Here is a 23,772-nt window from a genome sequence, read left to right on the forward strand (position 1 = left end):
GATATGCTTTATAATTAAGCCTGGCTATATCTCAGTTTTTTTATTACTTGGAATTGTGCCGTTCTTGTCTTTTCATTTGTGCGCTGTGGTGTGGTTTCTTGGTATGCGAACGGCAGTTTTCAGCCATAACCAGCCCGTTTCTTCTCGCACCCTTTCCCACCGCTGCAGACAGGAAATCACACGCTTAAAAAAGGACACCAGAAATATGAAACCGTGGGTTTGTCTTTTAATCATTTTAACATAACACATTACAAGTCAAATGGTACAATGTACTGTACAATAAGTAAATAGGTTTGTTGTAATGTCATCTCTTTGGATCAACCAATATACAAATCTGTCAACTTTACAATGCAGCAACTGACCGCAGGTGAGCTGTGTAACAAAAAAAGCGCACTGTTTATCTCTGTTATGCATTTCTTTTGTACAATTCGTCCTGTCAATCATCATCTCCATGTTATATAAAATAGTGTAAGGATGAATATTCCATTTTTTTAGTTTTCACCTTTTTTTTTTCCAGAAGTCGTGGTAATAAGCAAGTACTAAAAAATAAACGACTATATTGCTAAACAAGTTACATAACAAGCTTGGAATGCAAGACTTACATTAAGCTAAAATATATCAAACTACAAGTGGATTTTGTCCTCTGCGGACGTACCCATTTTCTCACTAAAAGCCGGAAGAGCATTGTATTGAATAATTTTTCCTTTTCCTAAAAGTCAGATTTTGTTTTGTTTTGCCCTAGCTTGGTTACCTCATAATTTCCCTTAATATTTTTGTTTTAGGAACCAACTAGTATTTTGGGAATAAAGGACAAGTGCATTGCTACAAAAGAGGAAAATCTGACTAATTCTGTTGCAGAATATTGCTGGTATTTTGAAGAAAGAAAGAAACCTACGATCGGATGCTGAGCTCCATCTATCCAGGCAGTTATTACATAAAACTTCATTTAAACCAAAAGTGCTTTTTTGGGGGGGTGGGCAGAGCTGGAGGAAATTTCCCACCAGTCAAACCTGCCAGTTTGTTATTATTAATGTTGATTGAAAACACCTCAGTCATAGATGGAGCTGGAAAAGGTTTTTTTCGTTGGTTTGTGACGATGATGATTTTGTCAGACACTGAGAATTATTCTAAGCATGTTACTCTAACATAATCTGTTTTAACATTACATGACTTCCTCAAATGTATGACAAGACAACATGGGGAAAATGGCCAATGCGGTTAATATTAGTGAAAATCTATCTAAAATACTGTTACTCTTGGAGAAAGGAGAAAAACAACAATTACATAAAGATGAATAAACTCTACACATCAAACTAATGGCACATACAAGATCAAATACAAAATTAAAAACATACAAACATACAAGGCTGAAAAATACTCTTTTTAAAGGTTTAAAAGTGCTAGAATTCAGATCAGCTCACAGAAAACCCGGGGAGGACAAACTCAAAAATTGCCAAAAGCCTTGCTTTATCCTGTTAAACATATCTACTCCTATTTCTTTAAAATAAATTACTTTTTTATTTTAAATAAATGCTTTGACAGCTTCAAATTAAAATGTTTATAAATGTATCTGTGCACATTCATAATGTTCAATTAATTTTAAAGGAAGATTAAAATTCCTTTGAACTTTATAATTACATTTATAGATTGTAAAATCGTGTCCAAAAGTCCATTAATGCCTATAAATAGAGCAGAGCGTAGGGACAACCTAATATTTTTGGCTTTGTCATGAAACAATTATTTTAAGAAATCATTCTTACAGTATAAAAACGTACTCTTGTGTCAGTTGTGCAAAAAACAAGTTTCTTCTCCCCAGGTTTTTGGTATGAAAAACAAATAAATGAGGTGATGCGTTGTGCTGTTTTGAGGTCCTGTTTCAACAAACAGAAAATAATATAATGACAAAACGACTAGGCAATATCCCAATCAAATGTCCCATGCTTTGAATGTCAAAGACCAGGCTGGTGACTTCTTTGTGTCTCTTTTCAGACCCTTTTCATAAAATGTTCATTCGAATCAAAGCAGCTGAAAAAAAAAACGGAGAAACCGGACAAACAGTTCACGTGTACTACTGTGCATGTTTTCGGCTAAACGATCATTTGCAGTTTCAAATGTTTCCAGAGCAGCATAATATTGTTTTGTCTTAGTTTCGCCTTTTACCTGTCTACTGTCTTTCCTGCTTGTGAGATATTCACATTCACTACAAACACAGATGTGGACACAGAATAGATTTACCCGAAGGGATGAGGTGAATAGAGAGAGAGAGAAATACATCTGTTTGTATCAGGCACTGCTTTCACTGCTGGTACGTTGATCATCTGTTTCTTTACACACATGGCCATTGGTAATGAATGATTATTTGGTAAGAACTTGTGCAGTCCACTTGCTGGGAAATGGCAACTTAGAAGAGATTATGTGACAACCCCTCTGAAGTCCTGTTTTTGTAATATTCAAATGAACCTACAGCAACTGGAATTGCGGTTTCAGACATTTCAGTGTGATGGTGCAAATTATTACGGAGGTTAACAACCAAACACACCAATAGACAGCATCAGTCGGGTCTGATCGAATACTGAGAATAAAATACGCAAACTGAAACCTGGATCACATTATGGGCCTCTAGTACATGCTCTAAAGATTAAAGACTAGTCCATTCTACTGGATTATGCCACTATTAGTCTATTATATGCAGGTAAAATCCCACCTTATTCATCTCCTTTGACTCACATGGAAAAACAAGGAACAGGAAAAGCTATAGGGAAACGCTAATACTTCATCCATTTTGTTCAATATGATGCAAGATACATAATTATGTAAACCTGCTAGACATTTTTTTTTTTAAATCCATCAGCAATTTTTAATACAACTATCTAAATGACAAAATATACTGAAAAAGAAGCAATTATAATATATTTTTTCAGATGTGGTACTTCGTACACTGCAAAAAAATATTCTTGTTTTTGTTTTGTCTTTTTTTCCATTCACATATACCAGGGTTATCATAATGTATGTCTCTCTCTAAAATAAAAACCTGCCTAAAATACTTTAATTTTTAAAATATATATATGATCGGGAGGTCAGGATCTGGAAGTGAGATACTGTTGCGCCACGGAGACTTAAAATTAGTGCTGGAAGGAGGAAAACCATTTTGAGATTCAAATAGCTGTTGAGTATTGATGGTTGTTTGAACTCTGTGTCTGTATGAGTCTAATGTGTCTCTTTTTCAGGAAGCGTGGAGGTTGAATGGGGAAAGGGAGGGGATTTCAGTGGGTGACATTGGCAACCCAAAGAGGTCAAGTGCCTTCTGCTGTAAACAAAGTGCTTCTTTTGAGAAAAATTGTAAACCTGTGTAAGAATTTAACGTAAAAATAATTTTGCTTTAGCTCTGTCAGTGGTCACATTGTACCAAGTGAACAAATTGTGCAGTGTTTACCCTCTTTGCCTTTCTATTTTCAGTCCTTATATGTTCTCTCACATAAAAACTACTTACTGACCATTCCAACATTTGTATTAACACACATTAAAAAAAGCTGGAAGAACACATTTTTTAGATGATATTTTCATCTAATCACTTACACAGTATTATTATTTTTAACCTGCTTTTGAAATTTAGATTTGATGATGATTACTTGATTGAGTGTTGTTGAATCTTAAATTTGCGGAATAAAAAAAAAAAAAAAAAAACAACTTCACTCCTTCATTCCTTCACTAATTCTTCCACTCCTGGCCAAGAAGACGGTTTAAGTTTAAGGGCAAGCAACTATTACCTGACTTTGAGTCAGGTCTCACATTTGGAAAAGAAAACAAAATTTATATTTCACTTCAAACTAGTCTTTCAGAGTCTCAAAGACAGATTAACTTTTCTACATTAATCTTTTCCTTTTTCTACTAATATTATTACTTTATAAAGTATGCAGTACCATGCCTTAAGGCCTACTGATGCTGCTGTCTAACTACGAAATTGTAGGACAGGGGATGGTGGGAGAGGTTCAAAAGGGTATTTAAAAAATCATAGCTAAAATCCAGACAGCCTAAATAAAAGCTCCATGATATTTCATATGCTTGTTTTCCTCCAGGCTCATTAAAAAGCTGTTGTGCGCTTTTGTTAAGGCTTCTATGTGTTCAAGTGTTCTATTTCCATACCCCAATGGGGAGCACTAACGCTCCTCTGCCCTGAGCCCCTGTGACTGGCCAGGCTGGTGTGGGGACCTCATTGAAAGGCCTGGTGAAAGCGAGGCAGAGTGGTCGTACTGAGGCTAGAACTGAACACTGGTGGGAGTGGGTGCAGAGGCCCAAGACCGAGCCCCCCACCGGAGCCTGGTTGCTCCTGAGGTTGAGGTTGCAAAGAGGTAAGAGGCACTGCACCTGTGGCCGAGGCAGCGTGTGGTTCGACAGCATGCGAAGATGCTGACGACGAGGAGGAAGAAGAAGAAACTGTGGAGGTGGTGGAGTAACCCATTACCAGTCCTCCTGAACTCATGGGGGTGCTATAGGGTTGCAGATTTAGTGGAATAAAGCCCAGCAGATGAGAAAAGTCCATGTTAGCAGCACACAAAGACTCAGCAATGACAGCGGGGCTCTTGGACATGAGGGGGTCCCCGCAAAGGTCATCCGACAATCCCACTGGAGGTTCCAAACCCTCCTTATTGGGCGAAGCTGAGGATGGCGGAGGAACTGGGAGTCCACTCTGAAGATCCATCAGGAAACTCTCCATCTCCACCTTCAGGGGCTTCTCCAGCAAGTATGAGGTAGATCCGAGCTGGTACTTGGGCGGTGGCTGAGGGTGCTGCTGTTGCTGGTTCTGCAGGGAAGGCTGCTGCTGATGTGAAGATGGGGAGTGGTGGTGATGGTGAGGGTGGTGATGGTGATGATGATGTGGGTGATGGTGGTGCAGTGATGACGGAGGTTCCATGTGGCAGCCCATCCCCATGGCAGTGGATAAAGTCCCTGGAACCAATGAGTGATGGTGGCCCACACCTGGATTGGACATGGCCTGGAGATGATGAGGGTTGTACATGCCCATGGGAAAAGGGGTGGCACCGTGGAAAGGCTTTGCCATCATCGAGTCCTTGGTAGGTCCCATGCTACACATCATAGGGCTTATTTCTTCTTTCACAGCACAAGGTGGAGAACCAGACCCAAGTAAACCCAACATATCCGGAGGTTCCGTCTTGATCTTCAGCAGCTCCTGCGAGTGACTCTTCTTGACGTGTCGCGTCAGATGGTCCTTCCGCCCAAAACGTTGGGCACAGTACTGGCACAGGAAGTCTTTGCGTCCCGTGTGTACAACCATGTGTCGGCGAACATCCTTTCGTGTGTAAAATCGTCGATCACAGTGGTCACAGGGGTGTTTCTTCTCCTTGGCACCACCCGAAGACTTGCCTGAGTGGCTCTTGAGGTGCTCCAAGAGTGCAGGTGTGCTCTCGTAGCTTTGCAAGCACACCTTACAGGTAAGATCACCAGCTGTGGCTGAGTGCATAGCCATGTGGCGCTTGTAGCCCAGCTTTGTGTTATAGTGTTTGCCACACTCCTCGCACTTAAAGGCCTCTTTGTTGGGATCGTGAGTCTGCAGGTGGTTTTTCAGGTGATCTTTGCGGTGAAACATCTTTTCACAAAATGAGCACTGGTGAGTCTTCTGTGGGGAGTGTGTGGCCATATGCCTACAAAAGAAGACAAAAACAGACTTTAGCTAAAGACTGATGAACAAAGGCAAATTGGAAATTTCTGTTAAACTAACTCAAATGTTGTATTTAACATGTTCATGAGTTTATGTCAGACTGCAGGGGACCCTCTAAAGCAGGAGTGTCTATTTCTCCTGGAGGCCCACCTTCCAGACTAGTTTAGCTCCAAACTCATCCAACACACCTGCCTGGAAGTTCTAGTAATCCTAAAGACCGTAGGTTGTTCAGGTGTGTTTAATTTATTGGTTTATTTAAAAGGGGAAAGTGCAATTTAATAAAACACATGAACAAACATGGTTAAAAAAGCCAGAATTAGCCAAAAGGCTATTTTTCATCTGTAGTCCCCTGTAATCATGGTTGGAGCTAAACTCTGCAAGAAGTTGGTCCTCCAGTCCAGTAGTCTTAAGTATAAACTACTATACCAAAGGTCTCCAATCCTGCTCTTGGATTGCAGATGTCCTGCAGAGTTTAGCTGCGGTGCGCAGGGAAGGAGATTAAAAGTAGTTTTTAATGGATGTCAATGGAGGAGAGGCTTCACTACGCTGAATAAACTGCTTTTGTGGGAAAACAGATTATCATTTAATGAATTACAGAAGACCGGCTAATCTTGTTTGTCATTAAACATTTGTTTTGGATTGATTACACAATTGAGTTTACACAGAAAAAATGCTGTTTTATAAGAGAAGTCACAGACAATTTTGCGACAGAACTTCTCATTCATTTCTATGGTTCCTCAAACAGTGATTGAGTGTTGCACAAATCTGACAGGAATTCAATGACGTCAACACTGTAATGTGATTGGTTATCAAGGCATACGTGATCCAAGTTGGCCATTACACTTTCTCCAATGGTAGAGCCACAGACCCACATATCTATCTCTCAATAATAAGACAAGGCCCTAGTTTACTAATTTCTTTTTCATTGAAGGTTAAAATTTAAAAATACCTGAGCAACGGTATACTGCTTCCCGACACTAGTCATGAAGCAGGTAGCAGTATTTAGATGAGTATAAAAATATGTATTGCGCACTATCCTTTTAATATCACAACAAACAACAAAAATGACAGCGATGAGAGATGGTTTCACCTATGTCTGACCTCAACCTCGGAAAATTATATAATCGTCACGGACCAGTGGCTGTTTGAAGGTGTTTAACAGTCGGCGTAAAGTCTTCCAGAAAGTTGATGCTGGCGAGCTATTTCAAACCATTGAAACAAATTGTTTTAGAAAGAATTAGTTCAAAATGACGTCACATCTGTTCGTTCTACGATTACGCTTGAAGTATATCGGGCCTTTACATGCAAGTAACACCTACCTAAAGAGCTTATATTTGGAGCTGAAAGCCTTAGGACAATGGGGCTGGGAACAGTGGAAAGGTTTCTCTCCTGCGTGACAGAACGCGTGAAGCCGGAGCTTATCCTGTGAGCTGAAGAGGGCACCGCACACCAAACACTCGTTCCCACTGCCTCTCCCTTCCCTCTCCCGCTCTCTCTCGCTCTCTGTCTCTCTTTCCGTCCTCCCTGCAGCGGGACCTCCAAACACTTTGGTGGCGCCTCGTCGATCTTCGTCCTCCAGCGTCAGTGTGGCAATGTGGTTCGGGGCATCGGCGGCAGCTGCTGCCATGGCAGCCCTAGGGTGCCGTTGCCATTGAAACTCGGCCGTGGCTGCCCTGCCTTCCAGGCTCTGGTTCGATATTGCGGTGGTATTTTCAAGGATTCAGGCTCTTAAATGTGTCTGCTACCTGTACAATATGTGACCAAAAACAAAAATAAACAAACACGACAAGGTGAAGCAGATTTTTTCTTTCGTTTTAAGCATGTCAATTTCAAGGAGACAGCTTACCCTTTTTATGTGCTGAAAACTTGTCTCCCAAAAGAATTGTAAGTGCTTTTTCAGTCTTTTTCGTTTACCTTCACACCCTCATCCAGTCCCACCTGCCATGACTGGGGACAAGTAGGTGACAATAGTGCTCATCATCATCTTCACCCTATCATAAAATAAGAAAGAAGATATATGTAATCGATTAGTGTTTGGGTAATACTTTACAACAAGATGTATGTTAACATTTGTTAACATCTGTTAACTGTAAACAATATTTTAACAGAATTTATTAAACTTGGTTAATGTTTATTTCTAACATGTTTAATTTTTAATTAATGTATAACATTATCAAGATTGATAAATACTTAATGTTAAATAATAGACTAATGTTAAATGTATAAAACCGTATTTTAAAGTGTTACCTTAAAAGGACCAATTATATTTGAAACACTGGCACTAATATAATTTCTAAACTGAACAATAAATCATTATTTATGGGTTCCTTACATCAACATGAAGGTGAAATGTACAACAGCATGTGGGCATAATGTAACTGTTCTAAAAAAATGTTTTACCTGTTTCACTGTGCTAGCTAGAGGGCAGTAATGTACAGAACAATTAATAAACTGGGTAGTAACAAAGTTGCTGTACCGCATTAACAATTGAGGTGCACGAAGTAAGTTTTGTGTGTCTTTGCATGTTCTGTCATGCATGTGTGTACATGTACTCCAGTGTAAGGCTCCTGTAATCCTAAAGCACACACATCTACCTATAGGAATGGCAAATCAATTAAATCACATGATATTACAAAAAAAAAAACTACTTTAATTATCATTTATAATTCTAATCTCTGTCTACGCTATCTCTAATTTATTGACATTATCTATTGCAATCTAAAAAGTATTGTTGGTTTAAGTTAAAAAAGTAAGTAACCATGGTTGCCTTAAGATCTTGAGTTCATTGAAATTAAAAATGTGAGTTAATACAATGAAGGAGATTAGTTTAACCAACAGAAACTCAAAACATGATGTTATCTGAACCACATGAATTATGTGGTTTCCATCTTAAGTTGATATGACAAAAGAAAAATGTTGCGATAAATCATGAAAGTATGTTTAACAGTGTGGTGTACAATGAAGTACATTAAGTACTTTTGGCAAGATGACGTTCAGTGGTGTGACATGCTCAAACTGTATATAAAAAACATGTTCAATTCTTTTATAATTATTATGCATGGTATTTTTATTACCATTATACCTGAGAGATTTGTACTTTTGAAAATAAATGTCACAACACACACCATAACTAATGATTGCAAAAAAGACGATTAAAACAGTGTAAGAGCAATGTTGACCAGTAACAAGACCTACGATTGACACTTTCCATTAAAGGTAAGTCTATAATAAATAAAATTTAACTTGAAATTGTCATGTTAAAACAAAACAAAGTCCATGTACAAATTACAGACAGGCAAAATAGTAGATGTATTAGAGCAAATGTCAGGATGATCTTGTCATAGATAGACTTTTGGCGGTGCTTTCACACTAGCACTTGTGTTGCGCACACAGGTTCAAGTGACGTCAAGAGTTCGGTTCATTTGACACTTTCTATTTAAAACCAATTATAGTAATGAATTGCAAGGACTGCAACATCTGCATTTAACAACCAAGATCATTCACCATAACTCTCTTATTACATAAAGGAAATCCCCAAACTCAGCTATGAGACTCTAAACTCAGTTAATAAAACTGAGAATCAAGGCTTCGTTTACACACGGTCTGTATCCTCAAAATCATTGTGACATCAACGTACAGTTTATTCTAAAGTGATGTTTGCATGAGAACTCTCATCAATGAAATACGATCACATTGATCAATGCAGACACACTGTTCTTATGACAGGTATGATGATGAAAGGTGTACCTAAAGCCAAACTCATACAGCAGGAAACCCACCGCACCTCTTCTCATGCTTCTGGCTATCAATCATTCATGCATGTTCCTCCTTTGCTTTAGTAGTGACCGCTTATGTCACATTACTCATTTTTTACTAATTGTTACATTACTTTTCATTAGTATTGAGTATTGGGCATTTAAAATATGCCCCCTTTCCTGATGGATGCTAGCCTGGGAAAACCCAGACCACTTCCGGCAAATTTAGATTTGCTCTGCAAGTGGGTCTGGCAAAGAGCCCATATAAACCCATTTCCAATCCGTCGAAATCGCGGCACCAATCAGAAACGTTGGGGCGGGCTTTACACGATGACGACAGAGCAGAGACGGTGACACAGATTTTGTACATTACAAAGATGGATGCCGCCGTGGAACATCACAACATCACTCGTTCGAATCAGCTATCGCGTCTGTTTCAAGCGATTTACAATTGTTTTAAATTTCGTTAACACAAACAGAGAATTGCTGAGAGTCTCGAGATGTTTCTCCGTCGCTCTGCATACGTCATGTCATTCATCGCTCTGATTGGTTCTGTTTCATTCTTACTGACCGCCAGAGGCAGTGTAAACACTATGGATTATCGCAGCGCCAGCCAGATAGGTCAAGAGAATATACCAACAAAGTCACGTGGCGTGACGTATGCTGAGCCCTGGAGGTTATAGGCTACAGTAGCTCAGCACTCTACCTCTTTCGCTTTCTCGCCTGGTTGAGATAGGTTGTTTTTGAGTGATTATTCGCGCTGTCAAGTGCAGCTTAAAAAAGCAGCGAGATTCGTCCTCACAACCTGTGACAGCGCGCGTCTACGCAATTTCAAGGATTTGGATTTATTTTACAGCGCTTGGTGAGTCATATTAACATTACTTCGTCGGTAACACTCTGTGCCTCTCGGTGCTATCCGGTGGCTTGTGTTTTCCGCGACTGAGTTAACGGTCTCCCGTTGACATATCTAACGTTACTCAGAGTGTTTTTTTCCTCGAATCCATGTTACATTTTTTGTCCATCGGTTCAATCCGCCGGCCATTTTAGACATTTTTTCTTTTTCGTGAGATATTTGTTGGTATTACCTGTCGGTTTGCCCGAGGTAATTGTTTTATTTATTTTTATAATTTTTTCATCCCGCTCAACTTAAAGGTAGGGTAGGTCAGACTTGTCTAAAAAAAACTTTTATTCAAATTTGTTTAAACTGTCTTTATATACCATTGCATAATTAAAATGCAAGTACTCTGAAATAGAGAGTATAAAAAAACGAGTGGCTCTAGTGTATTTAATCTTCAATAAACACAGCTCATTAATTCCATTCACTCCCACCTAAAAACGGGTGCGCGACTGCGCGCACGTGGGCAGAGCCAGTAATAGCGGCGGTAGTCATGGCGACAGAGAGTGACAGCCAATCCTGTGATTCGTCCCGAATGGAAATAATGAGCTGTGTTTAATGAAGATTAAACGGTCTAGAAGATTAAACGGTCTAGAGTCACTCGATTTTTATACTCTTTTTATCAGAGTACTTACATTTTAATTATGCATTGATATATATAGAAAGTTTAATCAAATTTGGTAAAAAGTTTTTATATAAATCCTACCTACCCTACCTTTAACCTTACGGTGCTATCCGAAGGTGTTATTAACGAGTAACTATGGCTCACAGCTCGATCGCCACTGGTTTTCCACTGACTTGTAAGCTGTGCCCTAATCATCTTCTCCCTGACGACGGTCATGACTTCTGCCCGTCGTGTTTGGGTGTTCAACATCTGCGAGAGGCTCTCACGGACCCGTGCATGCACTGCAGCCTTTTGCCTATTTCGGAACGACAGCTCCGTCTTGCCGAGTTAGACCCTAATTCGACAGTGAAACTTGGGCAGTTGGATGCAGCCCCTTCACGCACTCGGAAGCGCAAAGCGTCGGCGGCAGCTGGTGCTCCCCCCCCCCATCTAAGAAGGTCAAATCGCGAGGTGATGAACATTCACGCGTTGAGAAAAGTTCACTTTCTATGACGGTGTCGGTGCTTTCTTCAGAGATGGCAGAGCTGAAACGTCTGCTTCACTCGCTTCAGCCTGTCTCATCTGCTACACCTGTGAAGTTGACACAGGAGGATGAGAATGTTCAGAATCAGGGAGCTGGGGAAGAGTCTCTTGATTTCCCTGGTTTTTCTCATCGTTCAGAGTTTGATGTGCTTTCTACAAGTGCTTCAGATTCCTTTTTTCACAATCATGGGGATACTATGGATGTTGCTGCACAACCATCACCTCAGGCTGTTTTCACTGGTTACCCAGCAGCGGAGGGGTCTAGTGGGGGTTCAGTTCAGTCGTCTGGACAAGCCCAGTCCTCCTCCGATGATACTTTGGATGTGCTTCGAATGGCAGTTGCTCGTCTAGGACTTGATGAGTCACCTGTCCAATCTGCCCAAACAAATGTGTTTTTCAGACAGACCACAGCTGCAACTTCTTTTGCCATGCCACCATGTAAGGATTTTGTGGCTGAATTCTCAAATGCTCTCACTGGTTCTGGTCCGCCTAAACGGCGCTCTAAGATTGCTCGAACGCTGGCATTTATGGCTGAAGCAGATTCTATCGGGGTGGGTCGTGCTCCGGAAATAGAGCAGCCTGTGGCAGCTTTGGTGGTGTCTCCTGATGAGGCTCTGCGAGGGAATGTGCGATGTCCCAGTGCGCAATGCGGTCGTACGGATTCCTTGCTGAAAAAGGCATACGAGTCTGTTGTCTACATTACTCGAGCAGAAAACACAATCTGCCAGTTACTCCTTGCTGCCACCAGTATGCTGGAACCTGCGAATGCGGATCCCTCTGTTTCACAATTTCTGCAAACTACTCTGTTAGCAACAGGCCATGTGACCCGCGAGCTGGGTAGTCTTACAGCCACGCTTCTGGCAGCCCGCCGCCAAGTGTGGCTTGCCCAAGCACGACTGCCGGAGGACTGTAAGAAAACCTTGAGAGAACTTCCATTCGTTCCCGGGCATCTTTTTGGTCCAAATGTTCCGGAACTGTTGGAAAAGAGGATAAAGCTGTCTGAAGCTACTCGTCAACTGACACAGGTGCAGCGCAACCCTACCTTTAGGATGCCAGCGGTTCAGACCCGACAGCACTATGCCACATCGGAGCAACGTTTCCGCCGGCATGCTACACCTCAGTCACAGCCCCCTCAGAGACCTCGTGCTCCTGAAGAGGTGAGAGTTTTTCGCCCACCTCATCGACAGTTTCCAGGAGGACCCCGTCAGCGTCCCCCCGCGAACACTAAAAATCGCACACATAAAGCCTGAGACAGCCAGGCCGGCGGTCGATCGTTTTTCAATAGATCAACTGGAGTACTGGAGATCCAACACAGCAGACCCCTGGGTGTTGGCGACTCTGAGCAGGGGATATACTCTACAGTTTCGACGTCGACCTCCCAGATTTTCAAGAATTGTTCCTACGATTGTCAGAGACGCGGTTCGCGTGGTGGCTCTCTCTCTGGAAATTTGTTCACTGTTAGAGAAGGGAGCCATAGAAAAAGTTCATCCCCTCGTTCAGGGAGACGGGTTCTATTCAACATATTTTCTTGTTCCGAAGAAGGACGGTGGTTTCCGCCCAATTCTCGATTTGAGGCTTCTGAATTTGTTCCTGAAGGTCCTTCCTTTTCGAATGCTGCGCACAGCCGATGTTCTTCGGTCTGTGACTGCAGACGATTGGTTTGTAAGTGTCGACCTGAAAGATGCTTACTTTCATGTCCCAATTGCTGTACATCACAGAAAGTTTCTGCGTTTCAGTTTCCTGAATCAAGCTTACCAGTTCAAAGTGCTACCCTTCGGCCTTTCCCTTGCTCCTCGCGTCTTCACAAGGTGTGTGAGCGCAGCTCTGTCTCCTCTTTGGATGAGAGGCATGCGTATTCTTCCTTATTTGGACGACTGGCTTCTCTGTGCCCCAACAGAGCGGCAGGCTGTACAAGACTCCAGACTGCTTTTGAGACATGTGCAGAAGCTGGGGTTTTCTGTGAACGAGAAAAAGAGCCGTCTGATTCCATCACAGACCACTACGTTCATAGGAATGACCCTGAATTCCTGTCTAATGTCTGCCTCCCTGTCTCAGGAACGTGTGACGAACATTCTGCAACTTTTGGCTCGCTTTCACCCGGGGGTGTCTTTGCAGTACGAGGTGGTCCTACGACTGATAGGGATGTTAACAGCGGCTACAGTGGTGATTCCCCTGGGTTTACTCCACCTCAGGCCACTTCAGTTATGGAACAACAGTTTGCGGCTAGATCCCACCAGGCATCGCCATCGACTGGTTATGATTTCTCACCGTTGCATATGTGCGTTGAGGCGGTGGAGACAGTTCGAGTTTCTGAAGGCAGGAGTGCCCCTGGGTGTTGTTCCCTCTCGTCGGGAGTTGGTCACGACAGACGCTTCCCTCACAGGATGGGGAGCAACGTGGAATCGGAGGGGTATTTGCGGGCGCTGGACACCGATCCAGGCCACAGAACATATCAACCTGCTAGAACTAAGAGCAGTGTTCTTGGCCCTAAAGTACTTCATGCCGGTTCTGGCAGGCCGCCATGTTCTCGTTCGGTCTCGTTCGGTCCAGGAGTGTGCAACCAGACAGCGGATGCTCTTTCCAGGGATCAAGTACACCCAGGAGAATGGATGCTTCATCCAGTTGTAGTGCAGGAGATCTGGCTACGATTTGGAAGAGCAGAGGTGGATCTTTTTGCTTCAGAGATGACCACCCACTGCCGATTATGGTTTGCAAGAACAGAAGTGTCCAGCCCCCTGGGCCAGGATGCGCTGTCTCACGAATGGCCGAACTGCCTGCTATATGCGTTTCCACCTATCCCTCTGTTATGGGAGACGTTGCACAGGATCTCCCTGCGCAAGCACAGAGTGTTGCTGGTGGCACCACGGTGGCCAGCCAGACCATGGTTTCCTTTGTTGCTGAGACTTCTGACAGGGAATCCATGGAAGCTTTCCCCCAGGAAGGACCTCCTCTCCCAGCTGGAGGCCAGTGTCTGGCACCCGGACCAGGCACGTCTGCAGCTTTGGGTCTGGCCATTGGGCTAAATCCTTCCCTGGAGCATTGTGACCCTTCTGTTATTCACACCATCTCTAATGCCAGGGCTTCTTCCACATGACAGATTTATGCTTCCCGTTGGAAGCTTTTTTCTACATGGTGTGAGGAACAAGGGCTTGATCCTGCAAAATGTGACATCCCGAGTATCTTAAGCTTTCTTCAACGCTTACTGGAGGAAGGAAAAGCAGCTTCCACGTTGAAAGTATACGTGGCTGCGATTTCTGCGTATCATGTTCCAGTTGGCGGCTCTTCGCTGGGCTCTCACAGTCTTGTCTGCAGTTTTCTGAAGGGCGCGCGCCGTCTGAACCCTGCTCGGAATCCTAGTTTTCCTGTGTGGGATTTGTCACTCGTGCTTGCATTCCTGTGTTCATCCCAGTTTGAGCCCTTGCAAGGCATTGACGTTAAAATGTTGTCCTTGAAGACTTCTTTTTTGTTAGCTATTGCTACTGCGAAATGGGTCAGTGAGTTGCACGCGCTGTCTGTTAGCGAACTGTTCTTGCGTTGGTTACCGGATGACTCCGGGGTGGTTCTACGACCCAATCCTTCTTTTCTTCCGAAGGTCCTTCTTACTCAGTTCATAAATCAGCACATTGAACTGGCGTCTTTTCAGACTTCTTCAGGGTCTGATTCAAGTGCCCAACTTTTGTGTCCTGTTCGTGCCTTGAAGTATTATGTGAACTCTACTGTTCAATTTAGACAGTCGGACCAGTTATTTGTCTGCTATGGTGGTGCGAAGAAAGGTGCTCCAGTGTCGAAGCAGAGGTTGTCGAACTGGATAGTAGAGACCATTACAATGGCTTACAAGGCAGCAGGGAGACCACTGCCCTGGGGACTAACTTGCCATTCCACTAGGGCCATCTCATCTTCATGGGCTGTTTTCAGAGGAGTTTCCCTGGTAGATATCTGCACTGCTGCTACCTGGACTTCTCCATGCACGTTTGCCCGGTTTTATAAAGTCAACGTTGCTGCTCATCATGCCGTTAGTTCTGCGGTTCTTCTGGAGCAGCCTTAATTTCATCAGGTGGGTGGCATTCCTCATGACTATGTTGGTATGTGTCATCCATAGTGTTTACACTGCCTCTGGTGGTCAGTAAGAATGAAACAGAACGCTAGTTACGCATGTAACTGTGGTTCTGTGAATTCTGGATGACCGCCAGAGTTCTTAGTCACTCGGAATGCGCGAGAAAGGCGTACCGAGGTAGAGTGCTGAGCTACTGTAGCCTATAACCTCCAGGGCTCAGCATACGTCACGCCACGTGACTTTGTTGGTATATTCTCTCGACCTATCTGGCTGGCGCTGCGATAATCCATAGTGTTTACACTGCCTCTGGTGGTCATCCAGAATTCACAGAACCACAGTTACATGCGTAACTAGCGTTTTAGATCTATCCGACGTCCGTTCGTGACGCCCCTGTGGAAATGAATTGTCTTTGCCAGACCCTAACTCAGTTACAACTGAGAGTGGTCTGGGTTTTCCCAGGCTAGATGGATGCATTACTTTTGTATTAAGTATCAATATTTTGCATGTGTGGAGTATTCTTCACAAATATCTCTCATAAGCATACACCTCTAGTCAATTACCCTTTTGTCTAGAGCTCAAAATCCACCTGTCTCCTGCTGACCACACATTTACGAATGCAGAGTCACATGAGCCTAAAATGTAAACGTTTACAAACACAGACTTCATAACCACAATCAACTACTGACTATTTATTTTTTACGGTATATACTTTTAATAGCCAATTCATATTTTATACCATTCAAAAGTTTAAGCTCGATATAACTTTTCTTTTTTAAAGAAATAAATACTTTTATTCAGAATGATGTTACAAAAAGTTTTCAACATTCATATGAAATGTTTATTGAGCAGCATATCAGCACATTAGAATGATTTATTAAGGAGCTTGTGACACTAAAGAGTGGATAAATAATTCTGAAAATTCAGCTTTGCATCACAGGAATACAATACGTTTAAAAATACTACTTAAAAATAATACTAACTTTTTTTTTTACATTATAGTTTTTCATTTATTTTTGATTAAATAAATGCAGCATTGGAGAACATAAGAGTCTTCTTTCAAAAACATGTTTTAAAAAATCTACCGACCCCAAACTTTGTAACGGTGTGATTATATGAATGCATGACTGCCCCTTAAAGTCAACAAGAAAGTAATACACTCTCCTTATCATGATTGATCCATCAAAAAAGTTTGTCTTCTCTCCATTCTGGCATGTATCAAATCCCAGCTGATAAAATCAAGTCTTTTTTCCCCTCACTGAATATCTTGTTTTATTTCGAAATGTCACTATAGAAGTAAAGAGCTGCAAATGACAATTGATGTTGACTTTAAAGGAGTACGTTTCTCCATATGTATGTGTATAAGAGGAAGTGACAGCTGTGTGGCGCTGCTGCAGTCGTCACACAGCGGGACGGGTGCGGGGGGGGTGACACTGCTCCATTCACTTGCTCCAGGGAGCCCTGCGCCATTGTGATGCTTCAGCTTCTCCACCGCAAACATTCCACATGCACACATCCCATCCGTCACACAGCACATCGACACACAAACATCAGGCATTCTGACACCACAGCCGATCCCTAACCAACAACAGGATTCAAACCTAACCCATTAAAGTGACCAATAATGTTACTTGCTCCTAAATGTAAGTTTGCGACAATTTCACATCAGTGTATCCACATACTTTTAACAGCCTTTGAGTATTTGATTGAGGTTTGACACATGGGTCAGTGGGGGTGGGCAGGTTTATATATGACCATCCTCCTGTAGGCCACACAAACGCACGCTCACTGAATGCTGCCACAGAGGGGGGAAACTGGCCATCCATATTGGCTGCGTGAGTGTGTCTGAGGTTTTGTTTTGAGATTAAAGGGTTTTCGCATTCCTCTGGCCCGGGGGTCAGAGGTCACCGTGTACACCATGCTGCCTCCCGTGTGCAGGTTTAACCCCTTCTGCCCAAAGGCAGAGAGTGAGAGAGCAGCTAATTCAAGGTCACAGGCAGAGGGCCAGATTCTGGTCAATTACAGTGAAACCTGCACCGATTTACACTGAATTTACTAGATCGAGGGAACATCCACCGTCCCTTTGTGTTTGTTTCTTAAATATTTTATTCTATTGTTTTCAACTATCAATGTAGCACTTCATTTAAAGGTGCGGTAAGCGATTTCTGAGAAACGCTGTTGAAAGTGGATCGGACCGAGCAGCACAACACTACAAGAGAGAGCAAATGGGAGATTTTAAGAAAGACGGCTGAGAGACATTACAATATCATTAGACAAAGAAGGCAAGAGCTTCAGGACGTGCGTTAATATTAGGAAAGCTTTCCAGCGCTGCGAGACGGAAGTGGGAAGACCTGGAAACGGGTTGCTTTGTTTCTGCTCCGCACGTGAAGTAAAACATATCAACAGTTTCTCAGAAACCAACTACTGCATCTTTGAAGTCCCCTGTGGTGAAAATCAAGCTTTTAAAGTTGTTTATATGTCTATGTGGTGTTTTTGGTATGCTTTGAGACAAACCATGTACAAATGTATAAGTCAACACCATTGCTGAGTATTTTCTCCTTAAAACTGCAGTGAACCAAAGACAGTCTCAAAAACGCGGTTTGAAATCGAGTGGATATTAACATTTGATAAAAATTTTAAAACCATTTCTGGTGAAATCTCACTAGACAAGTCCTTAAGTGAGCTGTCTACTTGCATTAAAAGTGGAGTAGTCCAATAAAATATGTTTAATGGAAAGATGGGTCTTGCAGAACATACAGAGAGTTGGTCAATCTTGTATGAACTATATCTAGTGAACACCACTTGATCAAATCTTGCTTTAAAGGAGAATAAAAGTCTGTTAGGGATTTGTTTTATGGAATTCGTGCAATTAATTGTTTGTGTATATATAAAACCCATTCTTTTTGCCACTTGTTTAATATAATGATTGACAGTAGGTCTAAGTTGACAGTAGGAATTTGACATTCTTCTAGTTCCAGATTAATAGCCTTCTTTGCAGCTCATTCATTTCCTGATAACCCAAGATGACCCAGAACCCAGCAAAAGATAATACAAAAAAAAAAAGATTATTTAAGTGGTCCGCTTTAGTTAACATGCAGTCCACCAAAAGACAAACCGTTTTTAAGGCTGAAATGCAGTTTTTAAGGTTATACAATTCTTTTGTTGTGAGTTTCCAGTATATTCCAAAGCTAAATGTAAAGCTGAAAATTGAGCATTGTTTTGGAATGCAAATTACATCATGTTGTTGTCCAGTCACCATTGCTGAAGTTTTTTTTATCTTATAAGTAATTAAGTAATTTCCCTTTTACAGATATTCTGTCTAAATATTGTTTTCTATATACATTTGGGTGTTAATCCTCCTTCTGACGAGTCAAATCCATGTTGATAATAGGTTTCTTTCCAAACATTATATATATAATTATGAGTTATAATGTGATAAAGTACAGTGTGCAGAGTACTCTGATAAAGTTGGTATTTCAAAAACCTAAACTTTAGTACAAATTATTACTTGACCTATTATAAGTATCAATATTATAATGAATATAATCTGGCCACATGCAACAGTATTTTCTCATTGCTATATTCACATCACTGAGATGTTTAGACGAAGAAAGCGGTCAGATTTGTTTGTTCTATAGCGGTTTTATCTTTATTTTGTTTACCTAAGAGATATTAAGTCTTCTGTAAGTATGACAGCCGGTGCAATATTACAAATATTTAATTTAGATTCACAAATAGACTTCAGCAATATACTCTTTATTACAGGAAGACAGACAAAATATTAAGAGTGCATCAATAAAACCTTAAATATCTAATTTCCATGGAAAAAAATAAAAAATATTGACATGATAATGAACTGAAAAGCCTTTTCTTTATCGTTTATGAAGCTAGTCACAAAGATGATTTCATCTGAAATAAGGACTGCCTACTCCTGTCATGGAGTAACTTTTAAAAAATGCAAATGTTAGCAAAAAAATCTACCCAATCAGAGAGTCCATCAAAAGGTCAGTGAGTGCGCTTCTGGTGAACTTCCACCAGGTGGGAGGGACTAACAAACAAGAAAGATGATTTGATTTGATCTGCAAACATGAGCAAACTTCACCTGTCCTGAACTCGAAATCGAAGAGCAAAACCTATTTATTCACTTACATCACAACATTTTATTTAACATGGAAACCACTTCAGTTTCACTTGTGAATCCAATAAACTCACTTTAAGTCTATATTCACACTCTACAACTCAAACTCCTTTGGTGAATTAGAAAATAATAAGTAAATAAGACATTAAACCCATGAAACACTGATTAAAGTGAAAGTGTATTTATTAAACAGCAGATGCACAGACATGGCTGTGTGAACCCAAGGCCGTGTCTCACGCCTCCGAGGGTTTTATTAACGCAGAGGCACACGACTCTCAACGTGTTCCGGAAAAAAAGAAGTTCAGTTACCAAAAATAGCCCTTGAGTTCACCATACTGAGCTAAAGTGACAACAGCCGCGCTCGAGAGAGGGAGACGAGAGAGATTACGAGAGTGTGGTAGTTAAGCAAAGCAACAGATGGCACAGAGAGCGAGTGAGAGAAAAGAATTTCAGAGAGGAAGGAAAGAGGAAGAAGAGAGAGAGAGAGAGAGAGAGAGAGAGAGAGAGAGAGAGAGAGAGAGAGAGAGAGAGAGAGAGAGAGAGAGAGAGAGAGTAAGGGACAGGAGGGAGGAGCTCTAGGTCAGTGATAGTCACACAGACTCCAGAGGGGAGGATGGCTAGTCATGCTTTACTGACCACATTGACAAGGGATGACAGGCAGAGGAAGGGGGAGCAACTGCAACAGGAGATGCCAGATATGAGACCTGCGGGGGACAGAAAGTGCGTGTGTGTGTGTGTGTGTGTGTGTGTGTGTGTGTGTGTGTGTGTGTGTGTGTGTGTGTGTGTGTGTGTGTGTGTGTGTGTGTGTGTGTGTGTGTGTGTGTGTGTGTGTGTGTGTGTCTGTGTGTGTGTTATCTTCACGTTCAGGGGCTTAAACACAAACAAAGACAACTTTTAACCTGAGAGCCGGTTGAAAAAAAACACAATGTGCACTTTGTCCTAGTCATTACGGAATTGTAGTTACAAATCAACACCAGCCTATTTTTCAAGTCCACTTTTTTAACACATGTAGCTGTTCGACATTCTGGTCACGCTCCTTTTACCACCCCCCCCCCCCCCCAAACACACACACACAAACACGCACGCACGCACGGGTCCTGTGGCGTTCTCTGTGACGGACAGGTTTCACTTCCTCTAACAGTGTCCGTTTGGACTGTACAGAGATCTTAGTGGGGTCGTAAAGAGCGGAAAGCTGCCTCTCTTCCACCCTACTGACACAGAGGTAAAGCCCTGCCAAACCCTCAACAGTTACACTGCACTGGCCCTGGCTACCAGCACGGGATGTGGCCACAATCTGCACCGTCTCCGCCCCCCTCCACATTAAACACATCCACCAGCCAGGGGCACAAACACAGGGAAACGCATCTAAACTTAGCCCCGCTGCGGTTGACCGTTACAGCAGGCCAGCTCAGCTCATCTGCCTTGTGTTTGTCTCATTATAACTGATTTGATTGGTGCATTTAATTCTTCACTAATCGCAAAGGGAAGTGTTAAAGTGTACTGTGAAATTCTGGTGAATGACCAGCAAAAAAAATTTAAATAAATAAAAGTGGTCCATACAACACATGCTCCAAGTCTTTGTTGTATTACGATAGTTGCAGGTGAGGAAATTTAAGTCCTTAAAATCACTGATAATCAAAGCTCTCGTTATGCATTTACAATATCCATATTCATTTTTAGGTTTTTTAGACTTTTGTTCATCTTTGGAACAGAAATTAAGATATTTTTTATTAAATCTGAGAGCTGTCTGACTCCTTCATAGGCTTATAAATGGATTACTTTTCACACTTTCCCATCAAATGATCGTGAGCGTCATCTTTTCAGTTCTCGCGTATGCGTCGTGACGCTCTCGTGAACTCACGTCAGAGGACCACACAGAAGAAAATGAATAGTTAAAATATTATATGAAATATAATTACAATTTAAAATAATTGTTCTCTATTTTAATATATTTTAAAATGTCATTTATTCCTGTGACCAAAGCTGAATTTTCAGCATCATTACTCTAGTCTTCAGTGTCACATGATCCTTCAGAAATCATTCTAATATGCTGATTTGCAGCTCAAGACACATTTTTGACATTATCGATGTGGAAAACGATGTGCTGCTTAATATTTCTGTGGAAACCATAATACATGTTTATATCATTGTTAATGTCTTTACAGTTACTTTTGATCAATTTAATGCATCCTGCTTAATACAAGTATGACTTTCTCAAGAAAATCTTGCTAACCCCAAACTTTTGAATGAGTTTATGCTGCTTTTAACTAAAAAAATAACAATAGTTTAATTTGCACATGACTAACTAGCAAACCCTAAAGATGCCACAACAGCTCCATCTATGATGCCAACAAAAACACATGGCAAAATATTTTGCTTTCGCTCACTTTTTCTCCCTTCGTGTGCTGTTCCAGTGGTTAAAGTGGGCACATATGCAGCTTTAAGAATAATAAACAGATTAAAGCTCTGTTGAGGTAGGCATGCCTATAAACAATTCATCACACCATCCAAGAACGATCCACTGAACGTCTTCTGACACAACAGATATAACAACGTTTACTATGTATAAATACTGGCGCAACTGCAACTGAGCTGCAATATTTAAAGGGACAGTTCACCCGAAAATGAAAATGATATCAGTATGAGTTTCTTTCTTTTGCTGAACACAAAATAAGATATTTTGCAGAATATGGGTAACCAAACATAGTATGGAACAGCAACAAAAAAATACTATGGAAGTCAATGGGGCCCGTTTGGTTACCCATATATATTCTTCAAAATATCTTATTTTGTGTTCAGCAAAAGAAAAAAAGGCATACAGGTTTGGAAGAACTTGAAAATTCTAGGGTGAGCAAATGATGACAGTATTTAAATGTTTGTGTGAACTATCCCTTTAATATGGCCTTGAATGCCTTTTTGCTTTCAAAAAAAAAAAAAATTAATCAAATGTTATTTTATGAAGGACAATCCATTAAACGGTCATCCTTCTGCTAAAACAATGGTCCTACGCTAGTGGGTCATGACCCAAAAATGGGTTAAACAAGGTTGATAACTGGCTTCATGGGTACTGAGCAGCGATATACACAGTAGGTATAAGCAGAGTTTAGATCCATACATCCTGTGTACTTTAGCATGACTGGAACTATCCATTTTGTAACTCAGAACAAACAACACATTCAAAAATGTCCATGTCAATCTGCAGAGTCAGCAAGTAACGCTTCCGTTCCACTGATTTTATAACCCTTGACCCCTCAGCGCACAAACGCCACAGAGTAAACTATATCTGCGTCTCCTTTCTTTCATTCATCTTTTCTTCACGATGAAAAAAGCTCTCAATATACTTGTTGCACGAAGACATCTGGCCAACACACGGACCCCACTTAACGACACTCGAGAAAAGGAGGGAAACTAAAATTAACAGGCTTGACAAACAAAGGCCAATTAAAGCGGGGACCCTCCCTGATCTAATTTGCGGCTGAACAATGACAGAGCAAACATGCCGACGTTTCTTTTAAGGGGTGTTTTGCTTTAAGTCTGATTCTGGCTATCAGAAGCTACATGCGCTGTATAACAGGAAAAGGCATGTGTGTAGTTAAAACATCAGTGCCAGATGCCTTTCTGATTTCCTCAGGGATTCCCCTTGTGAATGCGGAAAACACAACTTGAAGCTGGGATGAGATACTGAGGATTTTTGGGTTCCAAATGTAAAAGCAGGTTGTAGATGTGATCTTAGGACAGAGAAGCAGAGCATGGTGAAGATCAGTGCTGGGTAGATTACTTACAAATTGTAGTTTTTTAAAACACATTACAAGTAATTTTCATTATTATTTATAAACATATTATTTTAAGTAATGTATTCGGATTACTTTTTGATTACTTTTGACCAAACTCGTTTATAAGATTGAATATGACAATATTGTACTGTATTGATACAAAAATACAATGAGAAAGAATAGGCTATTCCATTTTTATTATCTAAAACACTACGTCAGGGTTTTGTTTCTTTTATTTACCTGCATGTCATGTGACCATTTATACAGATACCCAAATTGATATAAATCAGAGATTGTGGGTCACGTTCAGCAGACAAGACACCGACACTGTTTTTT

At 41.3% G+C, this 23,772-nt stretch overlaps 2 protein-coding genes across 4 annotated transcripts in view; one reads left to right on the forward strand and one right to left on the reverse strand.

Moving 5' to 3' along the window:
* The window catches only part of pofut1 (protein O-fucosyltransferase 1), a 328,122-nt gene that overhangs the window by 264,554 nt on the left and 39,796 nt on the right, over nt 1-23,772 (forward strand). The window lies entirely within an intron of this gene.
* Nucleotides 475-23,772, reverse strand: part of plagl2 (pleiomorphic adenoma gene-like 2) — a 46,514-nt gene continuing 23,216 nt past the window's right edge. Inside the window, exons 2-4 of one of the 3 annotated variants that reach the window (XM_079587829.1) lie at nt 7,524-7,668; nt 6,997-7,422; nt 475-5,660 (exon numbers count right to left, since the gene is read on the reverse strand). In XM_079587829.1, coding sequence (XP_079443955.1) covers nt 4,211-5,660; nt 6,997-7,304 — 1,758 coding nt within the window. In that variant the 5' untranslated portion in view covers nt 7,305-7,422; nt 7,524-7,668 and the 3' untranslated portion in view covers nt 475-4,210. Of the gene's footprint in view, nt 5,661-6,767; nt 6,863-6,996; nt 7,423-7,523; nt 7,669-23,772 lie in introns of those variants that run through there. The other 2 variants (XM_079587830.1, XM_079587831.1) reach the window with 2 other exon arrangements.

This window comes from Phoxinus phoxinus (genome assembly GCF_949152265.1).
Source record: "Phoxinus phoxinus genome assembly, chromosome: 18".
Lineage (NCBI taxonomy): Eukaryota > Metazoa > Chordata > Actinopteri > Cypriniformes > Leuciscidae > Phoxinus > Phoxinus phoxinus.